We start from the raw sequence: 25784 nt of genomic DNA, 5'->3' as shown, positions 1-25784 counted from the left end.
ACCTCTTTATGACATTTTTTATCACCATTATTTAGTCTGGTGATGTTGGCAAGCAACCTTAAAATCTTTAGTCTGTCTATTACTGTACATTGATGAAATTAGTCTAGCTTGTTGTTAGTAACAGTATCTGACTAAAGTGGATTTGGAAATTATTCACATAAATCAATCTAATCAACTGAAAAATCATTGCTTTCGTTGAAACGGAGTACGTAGTAGCGGATTGTTGAAGAGTGTGGTCATCCGATCGTGATTTGCGGTCATGTTGCGTTCTTCAGACTCCCATCCCACTTTTTACTCAGATAATTCTGGCTGGCAGAGGCCAGGCAATAGCTAATTAGTTAGCTACTATTCGACGACAGCATTAAACAGGTCAGTCTGGCCTGTAGTGAATCCTACATTTCATACTTACTCAGAACAACGCGGCGTGCAAACAGATGCTCTAGAGATCGCACACATTTGCGCGTCTTGAGTGCAGTTTGTATTGCATCTAGGTAGTTTCTCTTAGCTCCGCGCTACAGAAAGTGCAGCAGCGGGAGACACCTGGATTCAGCTGCAGAAAGCCAGGCGCGCGAGCACAGACAAGCAAGCTATCTGTGTTAACAAATATAGTGTAGCTTTAAAAAAAAGAGTAAAACGCGCCCAGATCGTCTGCAGAATGGCAAGACCTTCGAGGTAAGTGCGTTTTGCTTGTCTGCTGGTTTACAGTAATAGTCGGTTCGCGCGCATGATGTGATCGGCATGTGTTTCTCGCTCTCCATGTTTGCTAACTGCTAAATGGCTAACCAGCATTTTCTCCAAGGCAGATCGGGTGCGTGTTTACACAGCTGCCCAGAAAATGCAAAAAATCACGCGTATACTTTCGCTTCTTTTTAAATGTATACAGGGCTTTTCATCAAAGAAATGACCAAACGGGTGTCGACATCCTCAGACGCACCTCTGCTAACCGCAAGCGGCCAGTATCTAATAAAAAGCGTGATAGTAGTAGTTCATGCTGGCGGGCTAATTAATGTTATACAAAAACAACCATCCGGCCATGATCGGGGGGGGCACATGTTCATTTTATGTTTGTTACACGATTATTTTGCAACTTTGAGACACGGGTAAAGGCATTGATATGTAAGTTTCACATGTTTTCCATAGTTAGCCCGCTGAACATAGCGCGGCATGAAAACTCTTCGAGAGAGCGCAATGCGCGCCATTACTTTACATGCAACACTCGAGTAATTTCTCCTGGAAACTTGTTTTTGAAATGGATGCACTTTGGTTTTGGATCTGGTTTCAACAGTAGATAATAAGAAGACATAACAGGTGTTCAAGAAATACTCTGTATTTAAATGCAATGAAGCGTCCTGTTTAAAATAGTATTTCTGAACGCTCAAACCTAGTGACTGAGATCCTGTGCTTTGGTGTTTGCACTGCAGTTGCAACACGTTGTTTGTCATCTGTAAACCTGCTAATCGATTATGTATTGAGTATGTGAGCGTGAATGTTGATAATTCACGGACTATGGAGGTTCTGTGAGCAGTGACTATAGTGCGACCTGCAGGGCCTGAAGTTAAATGCCCTTTCTGAACACTAAAGGGATTCTAGAGCTGTCCCTCCCCACAGTGCTGCTGTTGGCATGGCAATTACTCCAACATGGCACCTCTGTCTCCTCTGCCCCTTTACCCAGCCACCACAGCTTTAAATAAGAGTATTGACAGCTCTGTTACCATATACAATTGCTTCCACATATGTACAAAATGTGCTTCCATTTAGAACCAGAAAATTTGTTTAATTTTGTATTCATAAGATGCAGGTATTCTACTAATACCTGAGAAAGTGCTACATTCTCATTTGGAAGTTTTGGCATACTAAGATTGAGCATCTTTAGAGTAAACTCTGTTTTTGCGTTTGTCTTTTGTACGGGACACTCTCTAGAGTTGTTGACCGTGGGGGGTCAACAGATGTTGCTGGTTGATTGTCCCTTACAACACACCCACCCACCCTTACCAACACAGGCAAACTTTCCAATGAATATCAAGGTTAAATTAATGATCTTGAACGATTTAACGGAGACGCCATCGGACCGGCTTAAATACGGGACAATTCGTGTACCATATTGATTCGACAATCCCGTATTTTATTGGACTGGTGGCAACCCTACTCGTACACTGAAAACCCAAAAAGTTGACTCTACTCAACTGATTGAGTAAACTCATTCCCTCAATTGAATTGAGTAATGGTGTCTCCTAAACTTGTGTAATTAAGTTCACTCTACTTGGTGTTTGTACAGAATGAACTTAACTATTTAAGTTAAGGTAACTAAATGCAAATAGACTTAACTCAGATTTGCCATTTAAATGTTGTTGTTTCAACTTAATAATTTTAATTGAATGGACTCAAATTAGATCAGTCACAAAGCTTAAATAATGAAGATTATAACTGATATTAGGTCAGTCATAAAGTAAACTTATTTCTCCACAGAAATGCATATATACCTGTACTTAAGTTGCACATGTACAAGGAAAACTGAGATAGTGTTACAGGGTCGAACTTGACCAAAGGGGAAACAGATTGCCCTAATTGTGACATCACACGAAACAACTATTTGCAACAAAACAACATAATACTAAAAATAGCTAAAACCTCTATGAATTAATAACAACTATTTAAATGTCCCCATACATTTCCTTGGTCAAAGGGAACATAATTAAATAATTCAAGCACAGGGCATTGTGGGTATTCCTTATAGCCTCAATTTTGTACTCAATAGGTAGAGTTATTAACACTTAAAATCATAAGTCTATGGATTTTTAAGGAAAAAGTACGTTCAAGGAACTTAGATATTTTAGTTATGAGCCCAAAACTTGACATTTCAAGTAATGTTTAATTAAGACAACTAGATTTTTCCAGTAATGACAACATTAGGGTTTACAGTGTATACAGACATATTGCACATTGTGTTTGGTGTTTCCTTATGGGTAATTCATTTTTTTCTGTTTTTGCTTTGTGCACAGGAATAAAAGGGTTGTTGACTATGCACAATTCCAAGAGTCTGACGATGCTGGTAAGCTCTCCTAATGCAAATATCCTGTTGCATACCTCATCATTGTGTCCTAATTTAAATAAACAATGACACACAGTGCTGTATTAATAGATCATAAGATGCAGAATTGTATGTGCTCTGAAATCGTTCTGTTTATGACTTGATTCCACTGAATAATTTTATACAGATGAGGAATATGTAAAAGAATCAGAACGATCTGAGAAAAAGGCTGTAAAACGCAGGTAAGTCTCCCCAAAAATGTTTAATATTGTTAAGCCCATATCAAAAAAGTGTGACGCTTCAATTTAGTCACCACTGTCATGTTTGCATGTATTGATTTAACCCCTCCTTCATTTAGAACATTATGAACTTGCGTACATATTCATTACACTGTTAATTTTGTTTTATAATCATGGTAGCCATTCGTCTGAAATAAATATTTCTCTATGTAAGTATAAATAAATGCTTTATCCGTTCCCATGTAGTGATGATTCTCGACCCAAGGACCGCAAGAGTGAGTCAAGTTCATTTTTGCCTTTACTAACATTATATTTATTGGTTTTATTCAGCTATTGACCAAATTCTTTTCTTTTATTCAAGAGGATCTCAGTGATGATGACAATGACTTTGGAGAGGATGAGGAAGATGATGATGATGGTGGTGACAGTGACTTTGATGCCAAAAAGGCCAGCAGGGGGAGGCAGGCGCCAACTAAACGGAAAAGGGCTGCAGGTTCTACCAACATAATCACTGAGTGACTACTTCATTACATAATGTTATCAGATGGGATCATGTAACTCCATGGAGGGTCCTAGTTACGTTCTGTGCACATATTTGGCCCCTTATAAAAGATAGTCGGCATCAAAATGCCTAAAAACTCAAGCTAGTTTAAGTTTATAGAAACGGGCTTATCGAGATTACAATTACAGCATTCCATTTAGGTGTACTCCCATTGTGACAGAATTTTCTATTTGCAACATATTTTTTGGGCCGTTGTGTGCATGAATGTAAAGGAATATCAGGCGTTTAATCTAGTCTAAAGACACATCAGTAATGCTCCCCATATAAATTGTACTATGTATAATTCAAAAGGTGAATAACACTTTGTTTTTCATGCAATTAAAATAATAATGCAATTCAGGAATACAGTTCTCAACTTGTTTTGATGCATAGCTCACAAAGAATTTTGGCATACAGCTGCCCCAAACAAAATAAGTGCTTTAATGTAAATATATTAATTTAAATGAATAATTGCAATTACAGTATCAAAGGAAATAATCGACAATTATGATTTTCATCATAATCGTGAAGCCATAAGTCTTATTGCACCTTATTTGAAAGGGTAAATTATATTGATAGTCCGATATGGTGCCCGGGCCGATATTTTGACCAATAACAATGTTATACCGGTGTTATTAATGGTTAACCAGAAGTATGTCAGTTCCACTCTACTAATGACTTTGTCAATGGAGAATAAACTTTCTGTTTTCAAAAATATTGAGTGTGTTTTGAGTTTGAGTAAATGCTTATTTGTTTAAAAATTAAGAAAAAATAGCAAGTCCTAAGTTTTTAAGTCAATCTGACCAATCAATAAACCATGCTTCACCATCTCTACAAAACAGAACAGGATAAAATACATAACATTGTAATGTTAAAGTTAAGGACAAACATCTCATCCCTCTTTAATTTGTCAGAAGTCATTGTTAAAATGTATTAATAGTTATTTTTGGAAATGGAAAAGGGAGTGTTACCAAGACATGAAAACTCTATAGTTTTCGCGCAGCTATTTCATACTTTTTTCAGTGTAATTTTTGATCTTTAGTGTTGACACTGATTTTTATCTATTCCTACATGTGAAGCAAGTTTTTTTTGTGAATGATTGATAATGCACACACACACTTTCAGCTTGTGTTAACCATGCATTTATTTGAACACAGATGACAGTGATGATGATGGTAAAGTTGTAAAGAAGAAGGGCCGGCAGGTGCGTCAGGCTGCCACTAAAGCTGCATCCAAACAAAGGGAGATCCTTCTTGGGGATGGTGGAAGTGAGGAAGAGGGGGGTGTGGAAGAGGAGGAAGAAGAAGAAGACAGTGACGTTTACACCGGGGGTATGTCACAAAATCCAAATATATTAAAAATGCCTTTTTTAATCAGATATTGGTATATTCTGAGACTGTTTTTGTATTGTGATTGTTGACTTTTACGCAGTACTCTGCATTTTTTCTCATAGAAGACTCGGGTAGTGATGAAGACTTTATGGTAGAGGATGATGATGATGACAGTGATTATGGGCGACCCAAACGGAGGAACTCAAAAGTGAGCAGGAGAAGCAAAGACAAGAAATTGCCTAAACCACGGATAAAGGCTTCAGGTAAAAGCACCCATAATTTTACCATCAGATTGTACCAGAAAAAAATTAAGAGGATAGTTTTCCTGAAAATGAAAATTATGTCATCATTTACTCACCCTCATGTTGTTTCAGACCTGTGTGACTTTCTTCCATGGAACACAACAGGTGTTATGCAGAATGACAAGCCTCATTCACCATTTAATTTCATTGAATGGCAAAGGGATGCAAAGAAAGTGAATGGTGATTGAGACTAACATACTGCCTAAATCCCCTTTTGTTTGTTTTCTCAGAAGAAAGAAATTCAAGTTTGGAACAACATGAGGGTGAGTAAATTGGCTATCCCTTTAAAGACCCATTGTGTTTGGAGTTTAATGACTTCTAGTGCACATGTGATAGCTTTGAGAACATCTATATGCTAGGATACTCCCAAAAGTAAAAAAAAAAAAAAAAAAAAAAAAAACTTGTATACATAATAACCTTTAACATATAATATTTAAAATTTGTCAGAGGCTGTTTGCACAAAGTGCAAATAGTGCCAGATACTATTTGGACCCCTAATTAAAAACTAACTTAAAGTATAGGGGCATTACTGCAGCGTGTTTATTGTGTTTATTTAGAGTCCCACAGACACCCTACACAAATTCCTACCTCTAAATCTAACCCTAAGATTCCCTTTACATAAATTAACCATGGTTTTACATTTACATTAATCATGGTATTTTGTAGTAAAATCATAGTAACCACACAATTAAATATGGTTACTATATTAACACCATATTACTGTAGTAAACCACGGTTAAGTGTTTTAAATCTGTGGCTTCTGCCAAAAAACATGGTTACTAAAACTCTAAGTTTGAATGATAACGACAAAAAAAATAGTGTGCAAACAACATCTAAAGCCAACAGACACCCAAAGCAGATCTGTAATATATGTATATAATTCCAGACATTGGCTTCTCCATGTGTGCCCAAAATGTTTTTATAATGTAAGATCTGCTTTGTCATTAACAATTCAACGCGATCCACCCATTTCAGTTTAGAACTTATTTGAAAACATGTCATGGAAATAAAATATCTAATGTTTTTGGAAACAATGTCAATCACGTTTATTATGGATGTGTAATATTTGTAGTTGAAGTATTTTTTTGGAGAAATAAAAGCCTTATAATTTTTTTTCCACTTACATGCAACATGGAATCCAATATTTACTGCAGTGTTTCTCAGCTGGTGGGTCGCAACCCACAGGTCTGTACGGATAGGGTCGCTGACACCAGGGAAAGAATAGTGCCTGGGATCTTCCTCCATTGCAGATTTTCCAGCAGCCACCAATGCCAAATTTAGGGTCACGGAGGCAAACTTAAAACTGAAGTATGTAACTTTTTGTGTTGAACTACTTTCTCCTATCCCAGCTTAATATGCAGAGACAACCAAGTAAGCCATTCATTGGTAAATTTTCTCAAAAACTGTAAGCATTCTTTCTCTCTTGCACTGTTTCTCATTCCTGTTTGTTTACAGTGACATCTTAAACCTAAAGTGCATCCGGAAAGTATTCACAGCGCTTCACTTTTTCCACATTTTGTTATGTTACAGCCTTATTCCAAAATGGATTAAATTCTTTATTTTCCTCAAAATTCTACAAACAATACCCCATAATGACAACATGAAAGAAGTTTGTTTGAAATCTTTGCAAATTTATTAAAAATAAAAAATGAAACAAATCACATGTACATAGGTATTCACAGCCTTTGCCATGACACTCAAAATTGAGCTCAGGTGCATCCTGTTTCCACTGATCATCCTTGAGATGTTTCTACAACTTGATTGGAGTCCACCTGTGGTAAATTCAGTTGATTGGACATGATTTGGAAAGGCACACACCTGTCTATATAAGGTCCCACAGTTAACAGTGCATGTCAGAGCACAAACCAAGCCATAAAGTCCAAGGAATTGTCTGAAGACCTCCGAGACAGGATTGTATCAAGGCACAGATCTGGGGAAGGGTATAGAAAAATTTCTGCAGCATTGAAGGTCCCAATGAGCACAGTTGCCTCCATCATCCGTAAATGGAAGAAGTTTGGAACAATCCAGGACTCATCCTAGAGCTGGCCGCCCGGCCAAACTGAGCGATCGGGGGAGAAGGGCCTTAGTCAGGGAGGTGACCAAGAACCCGATGGTCACTCTGACAGAGCTCCAGCATTTCTCTGTGGAGAGAGGAGAACCTTCCAGAAGAACAACCATCTCTGCAGCACTCCACCAATCAGGCCTGTATGGTAGAGTGGCCAGACGGAAGCCACTCCTCAGTAAAAGGCACATGACAACCCGCCTGGAGTTTGCCAAAAGGCACCTGAAGGACTCTCAGACCATGAGAAACAAAATTCTCTGGTCTGATGAAACAAAGATTGAACTCTTTGGCCTGAATGGCAAGCGTCATGTCTGGAGGAAACCAGGCACCGCTCATCACCTGGCCAATACCATCCCTACAGTGAAGCATGGTGTTGGCAGCATCATGCTGTGGGGATGTTTTTCAGCGGCAGGAACTGGGAGACTAGTCAGGATCGAGGGAAAGATGAATGCAGCAATGTACAGAGACATCCTTGATGAAAACCTGCTCCAGAGCGCTCTGGACCTCAGACTGGGGCGAAGGTTCATCTTCCAACAGGACAACGACCCTAAGCACACAGCCAAGATAACAAAGGATTGGCTACGGGACAACTCTGTGAATGTCCTTGAGTGGCCCAGCCAGATCCCAGACTTGAACCTGATTGAACATCTCTGGAGAGATCTGAAAATGGCTGTGCACCGACGCTCCCCATTCAACCTGATGGAGCTTGAGAGGTCCTGCAAAGAAGAATGGGAGAAACTGCCCAAAAATAGGTGTGCCAAGCTTGTAGCATCATACTCAAAAAGACTTGAGGCTGTAATTGGTGTCAAAGGTGCTTCAACAAAGTATTGAGTAAAGGCTGTGAATACTTACGTACATGTGATTTTTTTCGTTTTTTATTTTTAATAAATTTGCAAAGATTTCAAACAAACTTCTTTCACGTTGTCATTATGGGGTACTGTTTGTAGAATTTTGAGGAAAATAATTAATTTAATCCATTTTGGAATAAGGCTATGACATAACAAAATGTGGAAAAAGTGAAGCGCTGTGAATACTTTCCGGATGCGCTGTATCTCTATGATTGACTAACGCTCTGCTCTGCTCAAATGTATAGTATCTCCGGAGCGAGTGTGCTTATCAACTGGGCTTCCATCTCACGGCGCAGACCACAACTGATGAGACCCATTTGAAATTCTAGTTTAAATCGCTATGGAGGAAGTCAAACCTCTCAAACAGTAGATGGCCCCGTCACCCGACATGCTAAACAGACCTGACATGCTAAACAGAACTGAGGAAAAGAGCGACACTGTGCAATGGGCTAAAATAAAAGTTTTTCAAATTACACATCTTCACACTTACTAAAATGTATCACTATTTTAGTAATAACAGTAACTGATATTTTGACAAAAATGTTATAGTTAAATATTAAATAATCTATTAGACCAGTAGTTTTCAAACTGTGGTCCGGGGATCCCCACAGGGGGTCACAATAGAGTGCTAGAGGGTCCACACATTTTTATATATATGTAAAATATGGTCTTACCTGTGTTTATATGGCATTGCACTGTAAATAAACTCAGTCCCTTTTTCAGGACACTGTATTTTAAAGATCATTTTGTAAAAATCAATAACTTTACAGATCTTTACTGTAAAGGTTTTAAACAATGTTTTCCATGCTTGTTCAATGAACCTTAAACAATTAATGAACATGCACCTGTGGAACGGTCGTTAAGACACTAACAGCTTACAGACGGTAGGCAATTAATGTCACAGTTATAAAAACTTAGGACACTAAAGAGACCTTTCTACTGACTCTGGAAAAACACCAAAAGAAAGATGCCCAGGGTCCCTGCTCATCTGCGTGAACGTGCCTTAGGCATGCTGCATGGAGGCATGAGGACTGCAGATGTGGCCAGGGCAATAAATTGTAATGTCCGTACTGTGAGACGTCTAAGACAGCGCTACAGGGAGACAGGAAGGACAGTTGATCGTCCTAGCAGTGGCAGACCACGTGTAACAACACCTGCACATGATCGGTACATCCAAATACCACACCTGCGGGACAGGAACAGGATGGCAACAACAACTTCCTGAGTTGCACCAGGAATGCACAATCCCTCCATCAGAATCCGTTTTTCAAATTACATATCTTCACCCTTACTAAAATGTATCAGTATTTTACAGTAGTATCAGTAACGGATATTTTGACAAAAATGTTATAGTTAATCTATTAAACCAGTGGTTTTCAAACTGCTGTCCGGGGATCCCCCCAGGGGGTCACAATGGGGCGCTAGAGGGTCCACGATTTTTTTTTTATATAGTGTAAAATATGTAAAAATAAAGAGAAAAGTAGGTAACATTTACCTAATTTGATATTATTATTGTTTAATTCTGCTTTCTGAAGATTAATCATTGATCTAGATCATGAGATTAATTGCAATTGTTCTATTAACAGCCTAATTCTTTACAGTAAGAAATTACAACATAGCTGCATATAGTTTTGTGAAAAATACATATTACATTACTCTATTGAAATTACACCTTGTTAACTAAATACAAACCTAACATTTTCCAGATAATATTTTAATTTATTTTGACTTCAGTAAAATCATAATTTAAAAAACTGCAATTATTTAATATTGGGTTAATATAATAGCATGTTGTCTTTAAAATCATGCTCACGATTTTTCTCACACATAATTATTATTTATACATAATTACAAATAGTATATATAGCTGCCTTTAATTTCAAGAAAGGTCCCCTTATAATGAGATCATAATATTTGTGGTCCTCGGCAATAAATAGTTGTTAGAACTGTTTTTTTTTACAATTGTGGCAGTTGTAGTTAAAGACCCCATTTACACCTGGTATTAAGATGCATCTCGAGTGATCTGATCACATGTGATCACTTGCGGTGAGACACATCCCTGTTTACACCTGGTCACTCAAATCCGTTTCCTGTGTCTTTTGTGTTTGGAATTCGAGGGAAGAGACTGATTTAATGAAGACATCCTTCACTATGTCAGTTTGTTACTGCATAATGATAAAATGTAGAAATGTCATAAAAGACGAAGAAAGGGAGGGGGACAGATTAGCATTTACACCTCAAATGTGGTGCGTTCACATACGTTTTGACTACATTCATATGGGGTTTGTGATCCGATCACAAAACATTTTAGACCCTGTTAGACCTGTATTTAGCGCTGACCACATGTGATTGGATCACCCGAGATGCATCTTAATACTTGGTGTATACAGGGTCAAATTTTCTAAATGAGATTAGTCTACTATTTTTTCATAACAAATACTATAATTTATTATTGTTGTTATTATTATTTTTAGAAAGACTAGCTACTGTACATTGACTAAACCACAGTAACGATGAGCCATCCATGGTCTTACCTGTGTTTATATGGCATTGCACTGTAAATAAACTCAGCAAAAAAAGAAATGTCCCTTTTTCAGGACACTGTATTTTAAAGATAATTTTGTAAAAATCCAAATAATTTTACAGATCTTTACTGTAAAGGTTTTAAACAATGTTTTCCATGCTTGTTCAATGAACCTTAAACAATTAATGAACATGCACCTGTGGAACGGTCGTTAAGACACTAACAGCTTATAGACGGTAGGCAATTAAGGTCACAGTTATAAAAACTTAGGACACTGAAGAGACCTTTCTACTGACCCTGAAAAACACCAAAAGAAAGATGCCCAGGGTCCCTGCTCATCTGCGTGAACATGCCTTAGGCATGCTGCATGGAGGCATGAGGACTGCAGATGTGGCCAGGGCAATAAATTGTAATGTCCGTGCTGTGAGACGCCTAAGACAGCGCTACAGGGAGACAGGAAGGACAGTTGATCGTCCTTACAGTGGCAGACCATGTGTAACAACACCTGCACAGGATCGGTACATCCGAATATCACACCTGCGGGACAGTTCAGGATGGCAACAACAACTGCTCGAGTTACACCAGGAACGCACAATCCCTCCATCAGTGCTCAGACTGTCTGCAATAGGCTGAGAGAGGCTGGACTGAGGGCTTGTAGGCCTGTTGTTAGGCAGGTCCTTACCAGACATCACCGGCAACAATGTCGCCTGTGGGCACAAACCCACCTTCGCTGGACCAGACAGGACTGGCAAAAAGTACTCTTCACTGACGAGTCGCGGTTTTGTCTCACCAGGGTGATGGTCGGACTTGCGTTTATCGTCGAAGGAGTGTTACACCGAGGCCTGTACTCTGGAGTGAGATCGATTTGGAAGTGGAGGGTCCGTCATGGTCTGGGGCGGTGTGTCACAGCATCATCGGACTGAGCTTGTTGTCATTGCAGGCAATCGCAACGCTGTGCGTTACAGGGAAGACATCCTCCTCCCTCATGTGGTACCTTTCCTGCAGGCTTATCCTGACATGACCCTTCAGCATGACAATGCCAACAGCCATACTGCTCGTTCTGTGTGTGATTTCCTGCAAGACAGGAATGTCAGTGTTCTGCCATGGCCAGTGAAGAGCCCGGATCTCAATCCCATTGAGCACGTCTGGGACCTGTTGGATCGGAGGGTGAGGGCTAGGGCCATTCCCCCCAGAAATGTCTGGGAAATTGCAAATGACTTGGTGGAAGAGTAGGGTAATATCTGACAGCAAGAACTGGCAAATCTGGTGCAGTCCATGAGGAGGAGATGCACTGCAGTACTTAATGCAGCTGGTGGCCACACCAAATACTGACTGTTACTTTTGATTTTGACCCCCCCTTTGTTCAGGGACACATTATTCCATTTCTGTTAGTCACATGTCTGTGAAACTTGTTCAGTTTGTGTCTTAGTTGTTGAATCTTTTTATGTTCATACAAATATTTACACATGTTAAGTTTGCTGAAAATAAAAGCAGTTGAAAGCGAGAGGACGTTTCTTTTTTGCTGCGTTTATAAGGTCAAGTACATAAAGGGCTTTACAGACTGGATCTCCAACACTTATGGTCAAATTATGGACAAAGTTTACCTCTTGTGTAATATATGTTCTATTTGAATGATGTTTGATATTGGGAAATAACCTGGATAAATAAACTGTTTCAAATTGCGACTGTGGGGCACAAGATTCACAGCAATGTGGCATTAACGATAGACAGCAGAAAATAAAGTCCTCTGGATTCCCACATAGAGTTTTACCTGTGATAATGATCATAATTTAGAAATATTTATCGGAAGTGGGGTGTTGCAATCTGCTACAAACTTAAATCATCATGAAATCTAATTTTCGTAGCAAGAAGTGTTTATGTATCTGTCACTGTATGTGTTACTTTCATCAAGTCTGACAGACATCTTTTTCATTACATTATTTTATGTTGCTTCATAAAAGCATAGATTGCAAACGATTGTGTTGAAAAATGGGTTCAGAGTGCATTTCAATATGTTTTTTTTTTTTTTTTTTTTTTGCTGAGTTCAGACAACTACATTTGCTTTGTAAATCAAAAGTGAAGCACTCCCACAAAGCTGACATCTCTTGTCATTGTTTTTGGAACCTTGTCCATGGACTGGGTCATTTCCGCCTTGTTTTCGACTTGGTTCACGACTGTGACATAAACCAAAGATTATCAACTAATCAAAACAAAAGAGAAGAGCTCTTCGACATGCCCTGCCCCAGCTTTCTGTTTCTATAGGAAAAACATCAACACAAAGAAAACTGCTCTTTAATCTATTTATGGGGGTTTTAAAACATAGATAGTTTTACTATAATAGCTAGATAATTAAGTAATTACAACTCTCATGAACTGTCTGCTTTCCGAAAGCTGAGAAACCCTCAACTGTCCCATTAATTGTTTTACTCAATTGTTTCCAGCAACCCGAGGACCCAAAAAGAAGAGAGGAAAACGTCAGACAAAGGTAAAGAGAGTTGTGAAGAAGGCCTTGCCAAAAGAAGAAGATGCAGATATTGAGAGCAACAAGGATGAGGAGGAAGAGGGGCAGGATGAAGACAAGGAGTCGCCGCCCGACCGCAAGAAGAAAAAGGATGACGAAAGCGGTGCAGAAGAAGAGGAGGACAATGGTGATGGAGAAAAGGAGGAAGAGAAAGAGAATGACAATGACAAAGAGGAAAAGGACGATGTTTCTGAGGAGGAAGCTCCATCAGGTGAAGACTGAAATCTTTTACCTGTGGGTGAAAATGTCTATTATCTGTCTGTTTTTCTTAATAAGGAACAGTAGAATTTGTTTCCCACAATACTTAGTGTTTTGGATGTTTGTTTATGTCTCTCAGCTTGTAAATACCATATCTTAAAAGAAATCTGTAAAGTATCATCAAACCTACCCTAAATGGTGTAGCTTAATCCTAAAAATGGGATTTTCTTCAGCCTAAATGCTGTCTTTCGTATTAATATTTATCAGTGTTTCAATTACAGCTTTGTGCTATTTTCTGCTTAAATCATTTTGTAACAGTTGACCTTCAGTGTATATCAAAGAAGGAAGAAGATTGTCATATTCTCCCAAAAAATACTGGTATTTTTACTAGTGGATAATACTGTATGGTTTCCTAAATTTGAACATGGGAATTCCTTCGCCCTAAATGCGTTCTTTTGTATTCATGTTTATGGATGTTTCAATTCAAGTTTTGCATTCTTTTTGCTGAAATCGTTTTGGTAGTTATAACAAAGAAGGAAATAGAATGTTAAACTCTCCCAAGAAATACAGATTATACTATAGGCTAATCTGTATTTCACAATAACGGGCACCTTACATTTTTTAAAATATATTTGAAAGTAAATCTATTTGAAAGTAACTGCTTGTTTACTCTTAAGTAGAGCAACTCCCTGACTTTATAAATGTACTTGATCTCAACCCAGCTGCATTTACTGGTGCAAACACAGGCTTATAATGAACATACGCTTGTTATCATGAACTGCACTGGATTTTTGTGCCTGCAGTTCAGTCATTTGATGTGTCTTTTGACCTGTCTGCATTGCTATATAAACTGTAAGTTCCATAGCTTTAGTATGCTACTTTCTCCACTTTTTGTGCAGTTAATTCTTGATTCAGTCTAGTAAATCAGCTTTTTTGCATCTGAGCATTTGAACTAAGAAGACTTTTTTTCTATGGTTGTATTGAATCTCTTTCATGGGTGGCATGCTTTCATGGATGTGGTGCATCATGTTCTGAGGAAGTATGGTAGGAGGAGTCTCAGCCAGATTGGCGGGGCTCTGTAAATTAATGATTTAAACCTTGAGAATGAGTGATGTCAGAAGTGAGCTAGTGAAGACCTTATTATTGACCTCTGTGATGCTTCATGCTTGCATTTGTATAAGAAAATGTTGATGCTTATAGATGCCTTTTTAAATGAGTGGTTTATTTAACCATTAGAATGGTAAAACAACCTGAATTCAGTGTACACCATCCGTAGCTTTCTCAGCTTCATATGACTATTTTTATTGCTTGGATCTACATCCTAATCTGTAGCCTTTCAGTCTATATCACAATTTATCCCAAATAAATGTTTGTTTTAATTACGCTATTCTGATTTTTGTAAAATTTGTTTTACAAGGAAAAAAATAAAATGTATCTTTAAAAAGTCGTTGGTGAGCTGTTCTTCAGTTTTATATAGAAAAATTCTGTAATATTGGTAGACTGTAATGAGAATGACATCCTGATGTTTTATATTCCTCTTCTTCATATTGCCCCTTCTTAAGATTAGATTATTTCCTTCAAGTGCTGGATGAATATTGTGATCAATCTATACACTAAAGCACAGTCTACACCTAAGTTTATGTTTGAATAAGATCAGTCTCAGCAATGCTCAATTTGAAGTCGCTATTATTAGTCATGGAGGATTTTTGTTGCTGTTTCCTGAAATGCTGTTATAGACACTGATAAGAAATAAATTACTTGTACTGTGATCTAGTGCAAGCCATTGAATTCGCTTTATGAAAACTACAAAAAGGTAACTGAGATCTCTTTCAAGAGTGTGAATATCTTCTAGTTGTATTAAATGGCTCTCGTAAATATAATCATTTCTAAAAGAAAACTCGTGAAGACTGACAATAGATAATGGATAATTTGGATTCTCCAAAGAAGTGCACATAAAGCTTTAGCTATGTTCACATGCGCAAGGAAGAATTACATAGATTGAACAGGATCCAAGTTAAACACTTATGGAACACCAATAGTGACTACATGAAACAGTTATTTACAGTAAAACAACATTAATGATACTAAAAAGAGAGAAAATCTCTATGAATTCTAAATAACAACTAATTAAATGTCCTCGTGAGTTCTTCTTGACCAAACAAACATGCTTAAATTATTCAAGCACAAAGGCTTATGGGTATTCCCCACAACCTCAGTTCTGTACTTGATTGTTTGAGTTAGTAGTCCTTAAAATCCTTAAAATCGTAATTTTATGGATTTGTAAGCTGAAGAAGTTCAAGGAAATCACGATTATTCATTTATTTTATGAACGTAAAGCTAAAAATGTTATAAATATACATTTCTGAGTAGAAGCTATTTATTTTATACATTGTTGGTTGAGCCAACAAATCATTTGTAAATATAGGTGTGTGTGTGTGTGTGTGTGTGTGTGTGTGTGTATGTATATAAACTCTGCAAAAAAAGAAACGTCCCTTTTTCAGGACACTGTATTTTAAAGATCATTTTGTAAAAATCCAAATAACTTTACAGATCTTTATTGTAAAGGGTTTAAACAATGTTTTCCATGATTGTTCAATGAACCTTAAACAATTCATGAACATGCAACTGTGGAACGGTCGTTAAGACACTAACAGCTTACAGACGGTAGGAAATTAAGGTCACAGTTATAAAAACTTAGGACACTAAAGAGACCTTTCTACTGACTCTGAAAAACACCAAAAGAAAGATGCCCAGGGTCCCTGCTCATCTGCGTGAACGTGCTTTAGGCATGCTGCATGGAGGCATGAGGACTGCAGATGTGGCCAGGGCAATAAATTGTAATGTCCGTACTGTGAGATGCCTAAGACAGCAGTACAGGGAGACAGGAAGGACAGCTAATCGTCCTCGCAGTGGCAGACCATGTGTAACAACACCTGCACAGGGTCAGTACATCCGAATATCACACCTGCGGGACAGGTACAGGATGGCAACAACTGCCCGAGTTACACCAGGAACGCACAATCCCTCCATCAGTGCTCAGACTGTCTGCAATAGGCTGAGAGAGGCTGGACTGAGGACTTTTAGGCCTGTTGTTAGGCAGGTCCTTACCAGACATCACCAGCAACAACATCGCCTGTGCGCACAAACCCACCTTCGCTGGACCAGGCAGGACTGGCAAAAAGTACTCTTCACTGACGAGTCGCGGTTTTGTCTCACCAGGGTGATGGTCGGACTCGCGTTTATCGTCGAATGATTGTTACACCGAGGCCTGTACTCTGGAGCGGGATCGATTTGGAGGTGGAGGGTCCGTCATGGTCTGAGGCGGTGTGTCACAGCATCATCGGACTGAGCTTGTTGTCATTGCAGGCAATCTCAAGGCTGTGCGTTACAGGGAAGACATCCTCCTCCCTCATGTGGTACCCTTCCTGCAGGCTCATCCTGACATGACCCTCCAGCCATACTGCTCGTTCTGTGCGTGATTTCCTGCAAGACAGGAATGTCAGTGTTCTGCCATGGCCAGTGAAGAGCCCAGATCTCAATCCCATTGACCACGTCTGGGACCTGTTGGATCGGAGGGCTAGGGCCATTCCCCCCAGAAATGTCCGGGAACTTGCAAGTGCCTTGTTGGAAGAGTGGGGTAACATCTCACAGCAAGAACTGGCAAATCTGGAGCAGTCCATGAGGAGGAGATGCACTGCAGTACTTAATGCAGCTAGTGGCCACACCAGATACTGACCGTTACTTTCAGACACATTATTCCATTTCTGTTAGTCACATGTCTGTGAAACTTGTTCAGTTTGTGTCTTAGTTGTTGAATCTTTTTATGTTCATACAAATATTTACACGTTAAGTTTGCTGAAAATAAAAGCAGTTGAAAGTGGGAGGACGTTTTTATTTTAATTTTTTTGCTGAGTTTATATATGCGTTACTGTAAGTAATTGTTATTTTTTCAGAAGCTGCTTGAATGTGCAAGAGTTGGAATTACAACGTGATAAACACTGTTTTGTAGTACTAGGGAATTTCTAGGAATTTTCTCTTCAGATGGTGAATTATTAATTGAGTTGTTTGGAGAATAATCTAGTGTCATTTGGTGTTAATGATTCTCAGACTTCATGAGTGAAGTACAAAACAATTTTATTTATATTTCACTTTTTATGCCTTAAATGCATCCCAACAGAACTTAAACATTTATCACATTTGATAGTCTTTTGTTTCAATCATTTTTATAATTAAAAACAATAATAAAATAATCAGTCAGAATTATTTGTGCGAAACTTTGAAACAAACAATACAACACAATAACAGATAATAACAAACTTAGCAGAATACACAAAGTTTATATTGCATTAGTGTTTGTATTATATTGCAAAGGTTTTATTTACACAAATATGATAATGAAACCAAAAGGGCATTTGCTTTCAATGTTTACAGTTTAACAGTACAGTGAAAGGGATAGTTCACCCAAAAATGAAAATTTTGTCATTATTTCCTCACCATCATGTTGTTCCAAAACTGTATGACTTTCTTCCATTGACACAAAAGGAGATGTTAGGCAGAATGACAGCCTCAGTCCCCGTTCACTTTCAATGATTTGAAAAAACGATGCAACAATAGTGAATGGTGACTGCGGCTAATATTCTGCTAATTGTCTTCTTTTGTGTTGGAAGAATTTAAGTCAGAAGGGCTTGGAAAAACATCAGGGTATATAATGACAGAATTGTCATTTTTTGGTGAACTATCCCTTTAAGATTTTCCAGCTTGTTATGAACCATGAAGAGTTTCATACAGAGTCTCATGTTGTTGGTTCTGGTTGTGTTACAGCAAGTTTCCGTTCTATCACAGCTTTCTCTGAAGCGGGTGCTACAGTGGGTACTGGTGGGTCTTCTACCATAGCAGCTTTTTTAGAAGTTCCTTTGTGATGAAGGCATTAAGAGAGAGTGATATAAAGTTTCCCAGTTAGATAGCTCACACAGTATTTATTTTATTTATGCTGTGACATATTATGTAACTTCATTTACCTGTGAGATTTCTGTGGATGTGGTGGCACAGGATCAAGGCAAGGAGGAATATAAAGGCAAGGCAGCCGAGGACCATGCTACACACCATAAAACTATAACTGCCTTCTGTCTGAATCAGCTGGAGGAAATTTGCTTAGTGTTATTTGTTTTCTTAGTAAAATAGTTCTCAGATGTTACAACAATATTGAAAGTACTTACTGATCCAACCAACACCTGCATGGACATCTCACCCATTCCAGCAAAGGTTACTAAGACTGGTGTTGCACATCCTGAAGAAATTGAAGAATGAGAGAAAGTTTTTGCATGTTTGTCAATGTGTGTGTGTGTGTGTGTGTGTGTGTGCCTGCAATTTACCCTGGTAGTCCAGGATGTCCTCAGTGTAAGCCAGCATGAAAGGGAAAACACTGCTGAGGAAAAGACCAACCAAGGCTGTGCCCACAAAGAGAAACACTTTGTTTGTGTAGAGAATCAGCAACAGCAGTACTGTTACAATCACACCAGCCTTAACAAGAGAGGGACAGAGAGAAATCCACATTCAATAATCACACAACTATCCACCATGATTCATTACACACTAAATAGATACAATGGGATCCAAAAGTCTGAGACCACATTGAAAAAGCATGGAAATTAACAGTTTTATCACATAAAATGAAGGAGAAATTGAATTCTGTTCTATTTCTGTGTCATCAATCAAACAAGGAAATGAATCACATTTGTGACCATGTTAAATCCTTAGTACAGAAAGTCAGATTTCCTTGCTTCCTTTGAAGCGCATGAGATGCTCTTTGGAACATTTTCAAATCATGCTGGATAACAAACATCAGCTTTCCATGCCAGCACAAGTGCATGCTGTGAAAAAGAGGGACATACAAAAACCTAAGAAATTCTTAAAAATATGTACTTTTTTTTCCTTTTTTTTTTTTTTTTTTTTTTTGAACTTTTCAATGAAATTGTTATACTGAAAAAATAATTTATAATGAATAATGTTGTTTTAAATTAGAGTATTAGAAATTAGAATTGTCACATGTGGTTTAGACTTTTGGACCTCAGCGTATATGTTTTATTTCTTAACAGCTGACCACCAAAAATGTTGCACATTACCCAGCAATAGTGTCACATCTTTAACATAACCTTGATGTAGCTTTTTACCAGTATGAAGGTAAAAAGGACTGGATTAGAGTTTGGGTTGATTAGATTCTATAAACAAAAAACAAAAAAAAATCAGCCTTGTGTTTGTTAATTACAGTGTTTCTTAAAATCATACTTCACTCTAAAATGAAAATACTGCCATTAATTACTCACCCTTGCATAATGTTGTTCCAAACAGTTATTACTTACTTTCTTTCATAAAACACAAAAGGTAAATGTCTGAAGAATATTCTGGCCTCTTTTTTCCATACTATGAAAGTGAATGAGGACTGGCTATCAAGCTGTGTTAAATGACAAATGACAAAAGGTAACATAAAAGGATAATAAAAGCGGTCCATTCAACTCATTATATTTTAGGCTTTCTGAAACCATTTGATTGCTTTGTGTGAGGAACATTACAAAATTTAAGTCAGAATCCATCATATGGACTGCATTTTTTTTATGATGCTTTACAGCCTTATTCCTCATTCAATTTCATTATATGGAGAAGAGTGGCCATAAATTATTTTCCATGGAAAAAATAAAGTCAAACAGGTTTGGAATGCCATGAAGATGAGTAAATGATGACAGAATTTAAATTTTCTGTCAGCTATTCCCTTAAAGCCTGAGAGCAAGAAGCAGGTTGATTACCAGGTTGATCATGAGCAGGTGGACCAGTTTTAAGCGGTATGATAATAGGATGGACACCAGCCGTCCAGCTGTGACAGCTGCCCAGAAGACACAGTTCAGGTATGCTGACATTTTAGCTTGCAGTGACATGGGAGCTGAAACAGCGTATGTGTAAACAAAGCCGGCAAAAACCCCCTGAAGATAAATGTCAAGGGTCAAGAGTGAATATATTGTAACTTGTAGCTTTCTGAAGATAATTTAAATAGCAAGTCTTGTCAGGCCGCTTACTCACCATAATGCCTTCTGTCATAAGCAGGACCAGACCGCCCAAGATGTGGATACCAAAAAATGTGACGGGTAACCCACGCAGGTTTTCATTCATACAGCAGCTAAAGAGATCTCCATGTGCTGGGTGACAAAGTAGGGGAGTGGGGATAGTTGTCACATGGGGAAGTTGCCACAAGGGCAGTTTCTAAATGATTAAGGTTTTTAAATATACATGGTTTCATAAGTTGTCATCAGTAACCTTATTAAAGCAGTTTTATTCTACATGGAGAGAGTCCCCTCATGGGGCGGCCATGTTAGGCTCACATGACCAACCGAATCCTACTTACTTAAGCTAAGCAATGGCCTTGTTATAAGAGCCTTTAATCCTGACTGAGTGTGAATAGTGAATTTCTGCAATGGCATTGGTAACAAAATGATTGCGTTTTAATAATGCTGCATCCACACCCCTAGGTGTCAGTGTAAGTCCAAGACAACATATTAAAAAAATTACTGAGCACACCTTTAACCAAAAGCATGGACATGGTATTTAAAAAAAAAAAAAAAAAAACATTGATATTGGGCCAAATTGTCACTTTCATATCTCATAATAACAGTCTTTATTGTTTGTTGTAGTTTTACAATTCATTTTATATAATTAATTAATTACAATTTCTACAGGCCAAAGTAATGGTTTGGTATTTTAGATGTGATTTCATGAATTATTATGTGTTTTATTGCACCTTTCAAAGGTGTCCTTCTCAAATTGTTTTCAATAAACAGCAGGTCCCCATTATGACAACTTGCCCCATGTAGTGTGACAACATGCATGTGGACCAAAGGTCAAAGTTTCATAAATTAAGATAAAAACTTTCCTGTGCACTAACGGTGGCAATTTTCGATACATTTTTTGTAGACTTTAAACCTTTGTAATAGACCTTAAAGAAGGTACTGAATGTGTCAATACAGAAATGTACTCTCAAAAATAAACCTACCCTGAGAAATATTTACAGGATTTAAAAGTGAAACAACTTGCCCCAGTCTTGCACCTATTTTGCAACCTCATTTTCGGGTTTTAGAGTCCACACTGCTGCTCACCTGTAACTTCAGCACTTGAATCAGGTGTCTCTGTGCTCCCTGGTGCCTGAGTCTCCATGGCTAATTCATCCTTGTCCAGCAGCTGTGGAGTGCTGTTTGGGCAAAAGGGAAGCAGCTTCTCTCGGTACATCAACACAAGAACTGCAATCGGCACAGGCAGCTTAGGGAGGGAAAGATATATAGCGGGCTTCAAATTCAAAATCTAATTTGAAACCTTAACATAAGCAGAAAGTTTTAGAATTAAAAAAAGATATACAATTTACATAAATTAATTAGAAATATTTAAAATTCTTCACTATTCCTAGGTCCCTAAACAAATAAGCAAATTTATGATATTGGACATGTTAGTTCCTTTGTACCAAAAGATTACCTTGCTTCTATTGAAGCATACAAGATGCTCTTTGGAACAGTCCCAAATCATGCTGGGATAACATGGATCATCAGGTTTTGCACAAACTTGTTGGGCTAATGTCAGCTTGAGTGCTTGCTCTCATTAACCCATGTACACTTGGTATCAATAGAGAAGCCTGCTCCATCCGTTCATTTCAAATTGAAACCAAAACATCAAATGTGGAACCCCCAATTTTTTTTAATTTTTTTTTTTTGAAGAAATGTAATACTCTCTGTATTTCTAAATGTATCTCACAATTATCCAACACTTTTTACATTTACATTTATGAGGGCCATAATCCAGAAGGCATATGACACACTGGCCTTCTCCTCAACTGGTCCGGTGTGTGGGGAATTTTCAAGGATCACTGGTGACCTGAAGCTGGCTGTCAGGCTGTATCTGAAGTGCTGAAAAATCTCTGTAGAATTTTCTGTACCGTTCCTGCTCGGGCAGTGCCCTGATATGAATGGGTCAGCAATCAGGGGGCTCACCAGAGCACCAAGCCCAATGAAGAAGTGCAGTACCTGGAGAAAAAGTAAAGACACAGAGGGGAAACACAAATTAGAAATATGATATTTAAACAATACCACAGAAGCAAGAGCGCTGTTGTTCTAAAGCATTGCCTCGGCAACCTCGAGCCATAGGTATGTGTGATATTGCTTTAATACAACTGTTCAACAAACAAGTAGCCTAAATTATATTGAATAAGTTATGTTTCAGACAAAACTGGCCAGTTAGTTTATACATTTCTTCTTTCTTTGTGCATCGAACACAACTCTGTTCTTTGAACTCCACACACAAGTGGTGTTTCGTTTGTACGATTTGGTGTTTTTTAATCTTGTTCAGTCATTGTCGCCCACTTCCATTGTTTCAGTGGTGAGCGACTCTGTGCTTTTTGACAAATCAGTCAATAGCTCACCCATAACATAAAAGATGCTCATTTTGTTGCCACTACTGTATGAAAATGGAAACTGAATAAAAATGTATATTGAATCAAATTCAAGGACCAGAAATGCCTGTTTTATTAATGTTCTTTTAATGATCTGATGGCAAATGGAAAAAAACAAAAACAAATGGTGAATATAAGGAAAATGTTTCCTCTTTTTCCAGAAAAAATGGTCCATCTCTGACCAACAAATGATTAAGATTAATGAGACAGCCTCTCATATCCATGTGACACTACTGTACAGAACTGTGCTATGGATACCTCTCTTCTGTGAGAGTGAAGATATAGATGGCCATTCTCACCTGCAGGAAGATAGCAGAGTCCTTCTGATAAATGGACACCAATTGGATGTTTGCAATAGTGTCGATGATGCCCATGGCCAAGCCTGACACTGCCATAGCAACGGCCAGCAACAGCACATTATAGCAAAGTGGGATGATAGCAAAAACCACAGAGATGATGAGGGCAGATAGAAAGAGAGCAGTGAGGGCTCTGAACAACCTAAGAAACAGAAGGAAAAGAGCTTTGTTGCACATCACATGTGATTATTTGCTAATTTTCCCTTTTTATTTCTCACATTTTTAAAGAGGGCCTTTTCGAGTCATTGGATCCTTTAGAAATTATTACTTGCTATGGCCCCAAAAAGTATTTAGACACTTGATTAACACTTAAAAATGTATGAATGACATTGCATTAGATAGCAAAATATCAAAGCAAGTCGCATTTATTTAAAAACAAATATTGCACAAACACATATTTCAAGCAAAACATTTCACACAATAACACTGTTAGGTTTTAAAGGATACAACAGTAGATATACTGTACTGTTTAAAATGAAGGCACTTTCCGGTTATCAAATGTTAATGTGATGAACTTCATCTGTGGTTATTTTGTTAGGACACCTTTGTAAATCTGAGGGGAACTGAACTGATTTCATACACCTACTAAAAATCCCCAGGGACTAGTTGTACATTAATACTAAATTACAATGCAGATTTTAAATTTTTCTTTATTTAAAAATGACATCATCACAAAATCAGCAAAATACAGCGAAGTACCTCATGTCAACTTGATATTCAACAATATGATATTCAACAGTACACTGGATGGATATATAGTTTAAAAAGTTTTTTTTTTATTTTATTTATTTTTTTTTTTTTATGTGCTCAAGACATTATAACAGTATAGTTAGTAGAAGTCCAATCATTTGCTGTTATTATTATTATTATTATAAATCAATCGAGGCACACATCCTCACATTGAAATCAACATGTGAGATTCACGATATAAGGAGCAACACTGCTAAAAACACCAAGAAGTGCAGAAACTCCAAGTGCACAGTGTATTGAAGTCTGACATTTGTGCTGTGACTGACGTACTAAATATCTAAATTAAAAATGAATAACACGCTGTGTTACCCAAACACTTGAGTATTACAGCAAAGGAGATCTTGAACACAGGTGCAGATGTCCATCTTCAGTGGAATCCCAGCAGAGACTCTACTCACGTTTTTTTGAAAATCCCTCCAGTGGAGCTCCCGATGAGCAGGCAGAGCTGCTGTGAGAAGAACACCCAGGTGATCTCCCGTAACGTGGAACCCGTCTGGCATTTCAGATCTAGGATTGTAGGCCCCAGGAAGGCTATGCTAAGTCCAAAACTCCAGAACAAACTCCAGTACGTCAGTGTATGATGACAGTTTCTTTTGAAAAGTGTTACTATACGCTCCTCAATTAACATAGCGTGAAAATCTCCCGACTATTCCACAGAGGAGTAAATGGACAATTTAGTTTGACTCCTGGTGACTGAATGTTTCTTTCAGTGGGTTCCTAGGCTTCTTAATCATTTGCTTAGATGACAGATCACAGAATGGATGGTCATTTCCAATATTTATATTCCTTCACTCCTCCCACTGCATGAACATTTGTGTGATTCATCTGAAGTTAATGTCTAAAAATCACCATCTCAACAGAGCTCTTCACTGTCAATGATTTTCAGTTGAACTGTCAATGATTTTGATTCTGGTTGAGAGTCATGGATCAGACAGTAAAAATGTGAACATTCCTACTAAAGAACCCAATGCCTTCAATGGACCATTGCGTTTTTATGAATCCAGAACTGACAAAACACTTACATTGAATCATGTCTATAACTTTCAGCAGCATGTATTATAAGACACACTGTATATAACCATAGCTTCTACACTTTACAAGCCAAGGACATTTTATCTGAAGATAATGTTTAACAGTAACCTTTTTTAAACTGTTATAATTGCTGTTGTCTTCTCGGCTCGTAAAGTCAGAATAAATGCAATGCCATGAGGCTGCATGATTTCAGTTTTATTTTACAGAATAATCCAGAGATCAAACGGGAGAATCATTAGCTTTTTTTTACATTTACAAATTGTTACTTATATTCCAAGTATTGGTTAAGCATGCCCTATGGACCCATACTAAGGCTTTGTTTGAAATGTCAAAACCTCTTTTCAGGACATTGTGAAGGCTTGCATTTCTTTACTGACATTGTGGGGTTCCTATGCTGTTGGTTTAGTTAGCATACATTTCTTGCACTCTTACATGTAACATATAATCATTCATAGCCGATTCATTTGAGTGTAATACCATAGAATGGCACTTGGTACAAACACAAGTTTTGTAAAAAATACTTTTTCCAATTTGTCACATACCTACATAGATGTCCCTTTTAAAAATAATG

General features: G+C 37.9%; 2 protein-coding genes across 7 annotated transcripts; one reads left to right on the top strand and one right to left on the bottom strand.

Moving 5' to 3' along the window:
• The first annotated feature begins 213 nt into the window (after nucleotides 1–213).
• On the top strand, nucleotides 214–15041 carry LOC127419441 (nuclear ubiquitous casein and cyclin-dependent kinase substrate 1-like). 6 transcript variants are annotated; one of them, XR_007893669.1, is made up of 11 exons: nucleotides 214–672; nucleotides 3000–3049; nucleotides 3216–3270; nucleotides 3514–3542; nucleotides 3629–3760; nucleotides 4966–5139; nucleotides 5262–5402; nucleotides 5514–5546; nucleotides 5672–5704; nucleotides 6596–6749; nucleotides 13317–13465. XR_007893669.1 is itself a non-coding variant. In XM_051660825.1 (10 exons), exons 1-10 carry the CDS (start codon nucleotides 656–658, stop codon nucleotides 13616–13618), a joined length of 963 nt encoding a protein of 320 aa, XP_051516785.1. In that variant the 5' UTR covers nucleotides 215–655; the 3' UTR covers nucleotides 13619–15041. The 6 variants fall into 6 exon arrangements, 4 of the variants coding, with proteins under 4 accessions (XP_051516785.1, XP_051516784.1, XP_051516787.1 ...); XR_007893670.1 differs by lacking the exon at nucleotides 13317–13465 and adding an exon at nucleotides 8597–13310; XM_051660825.1 differs by lacking the exon at nucleotides 6596–6749 and having other exon boundaries at nucleotides 215–672; nucleotides 5265–5402; nucleotides 13317–15041.
• Nucleotides 15042–17711: 2670 nt separating this feature from the next.
• LOC127419436 (major facilitator superfamily domain-containing protein 4B-like) lies at nucleotides 17712–24907 on the bottom strand. The gene is made up of 10 exons (XM_051660818.1): nucleotides 24580–24907; nucleotides 23375–23573; nucleotides 22408–22650; nucleotides 21736–21895; nucleotides 20666–20781; nucleotides 20395–20568; nucleotides 18967–19114; nucleotides 18811–18881; nucleotides 18613–18730; nucleotides 17712–18505 (listed from the first exon to the last, which is right to left on the bottom strand). Exons 1-10 carry the CDS (start codon nucleotides 24807–24809, stop codon nucleotides 18387–18389), a joined length of 1578 nt encoding a protein of 525 aa, XP_051516778.1. The 5' UTR covers nucleotides 24810–24907; the 3' UTR covers nucleotides 17712–18386.
• Nucleotides 24908–25784: the final 877 nt, after the last annotated feature.

Source organism: Myxocyprinus asiaticus, chromosome 28 (genome assembly GCF_019703515.2).
Source record: "Myxocyprinus asiaticus isolate MX2 ecotype Aquarium Trade chromosome 28, UBuf_Myxa_2, whole genome shotgun sequence".
Classification (NCBI taxonomy): Eukaryota; Metazoa; Chordata; class Actinopteri; order Cypriniformes; family Catostomidae; genus Myxocyprinus; species Myxocyprinus asiaticus.
The sequence above is the reverse complement of the archived record's forward strand: the minus strand, read 5'-3'. Positions and strand labels throughout refer to the sequence as shown.

Bases quoted from the DNA above. Each gene is read 5' to 3' on its own strand.
- LOC127419436 (XM_051660818.1), bottom strand. From the start codon at position 24,809: ATGTTAATTGAGGAGCGTATAGTAACACTTTTCAAAAGAAACTGTCAT. The intron at 19,115-20,394 runs GTAATCAACCTG...TCTCTTGTTAAG, and splicing joins ACCTGCTCATGATCAACCTG to GCTGGTGTGATTGTAACAGT. The intron at 18,731-18,810 runs GTAAGTACTTTC...AATTTCCTCCAG, and splicing joins TGCAGGTGTTGGTTGGATCA to CTGATTCAGACAGAAGGCAG.
- LOC127419441 (XM_051660824.1), top strand. The intron at 3,761-4,965 runs GTTCTACCAACA...ATTTGAACACAG, and splicing joins TAAACGGAAAAGGGCTGCAG to ATGACAGTGATGATGATGGT. The intron at 5,705-13,316 runs GTGAGTAAATTG...AATTGTTTCCAG, and splicing joins AAGTTTGGAACAACATGAGG to CAACCCGAGGACCCAAAAAG.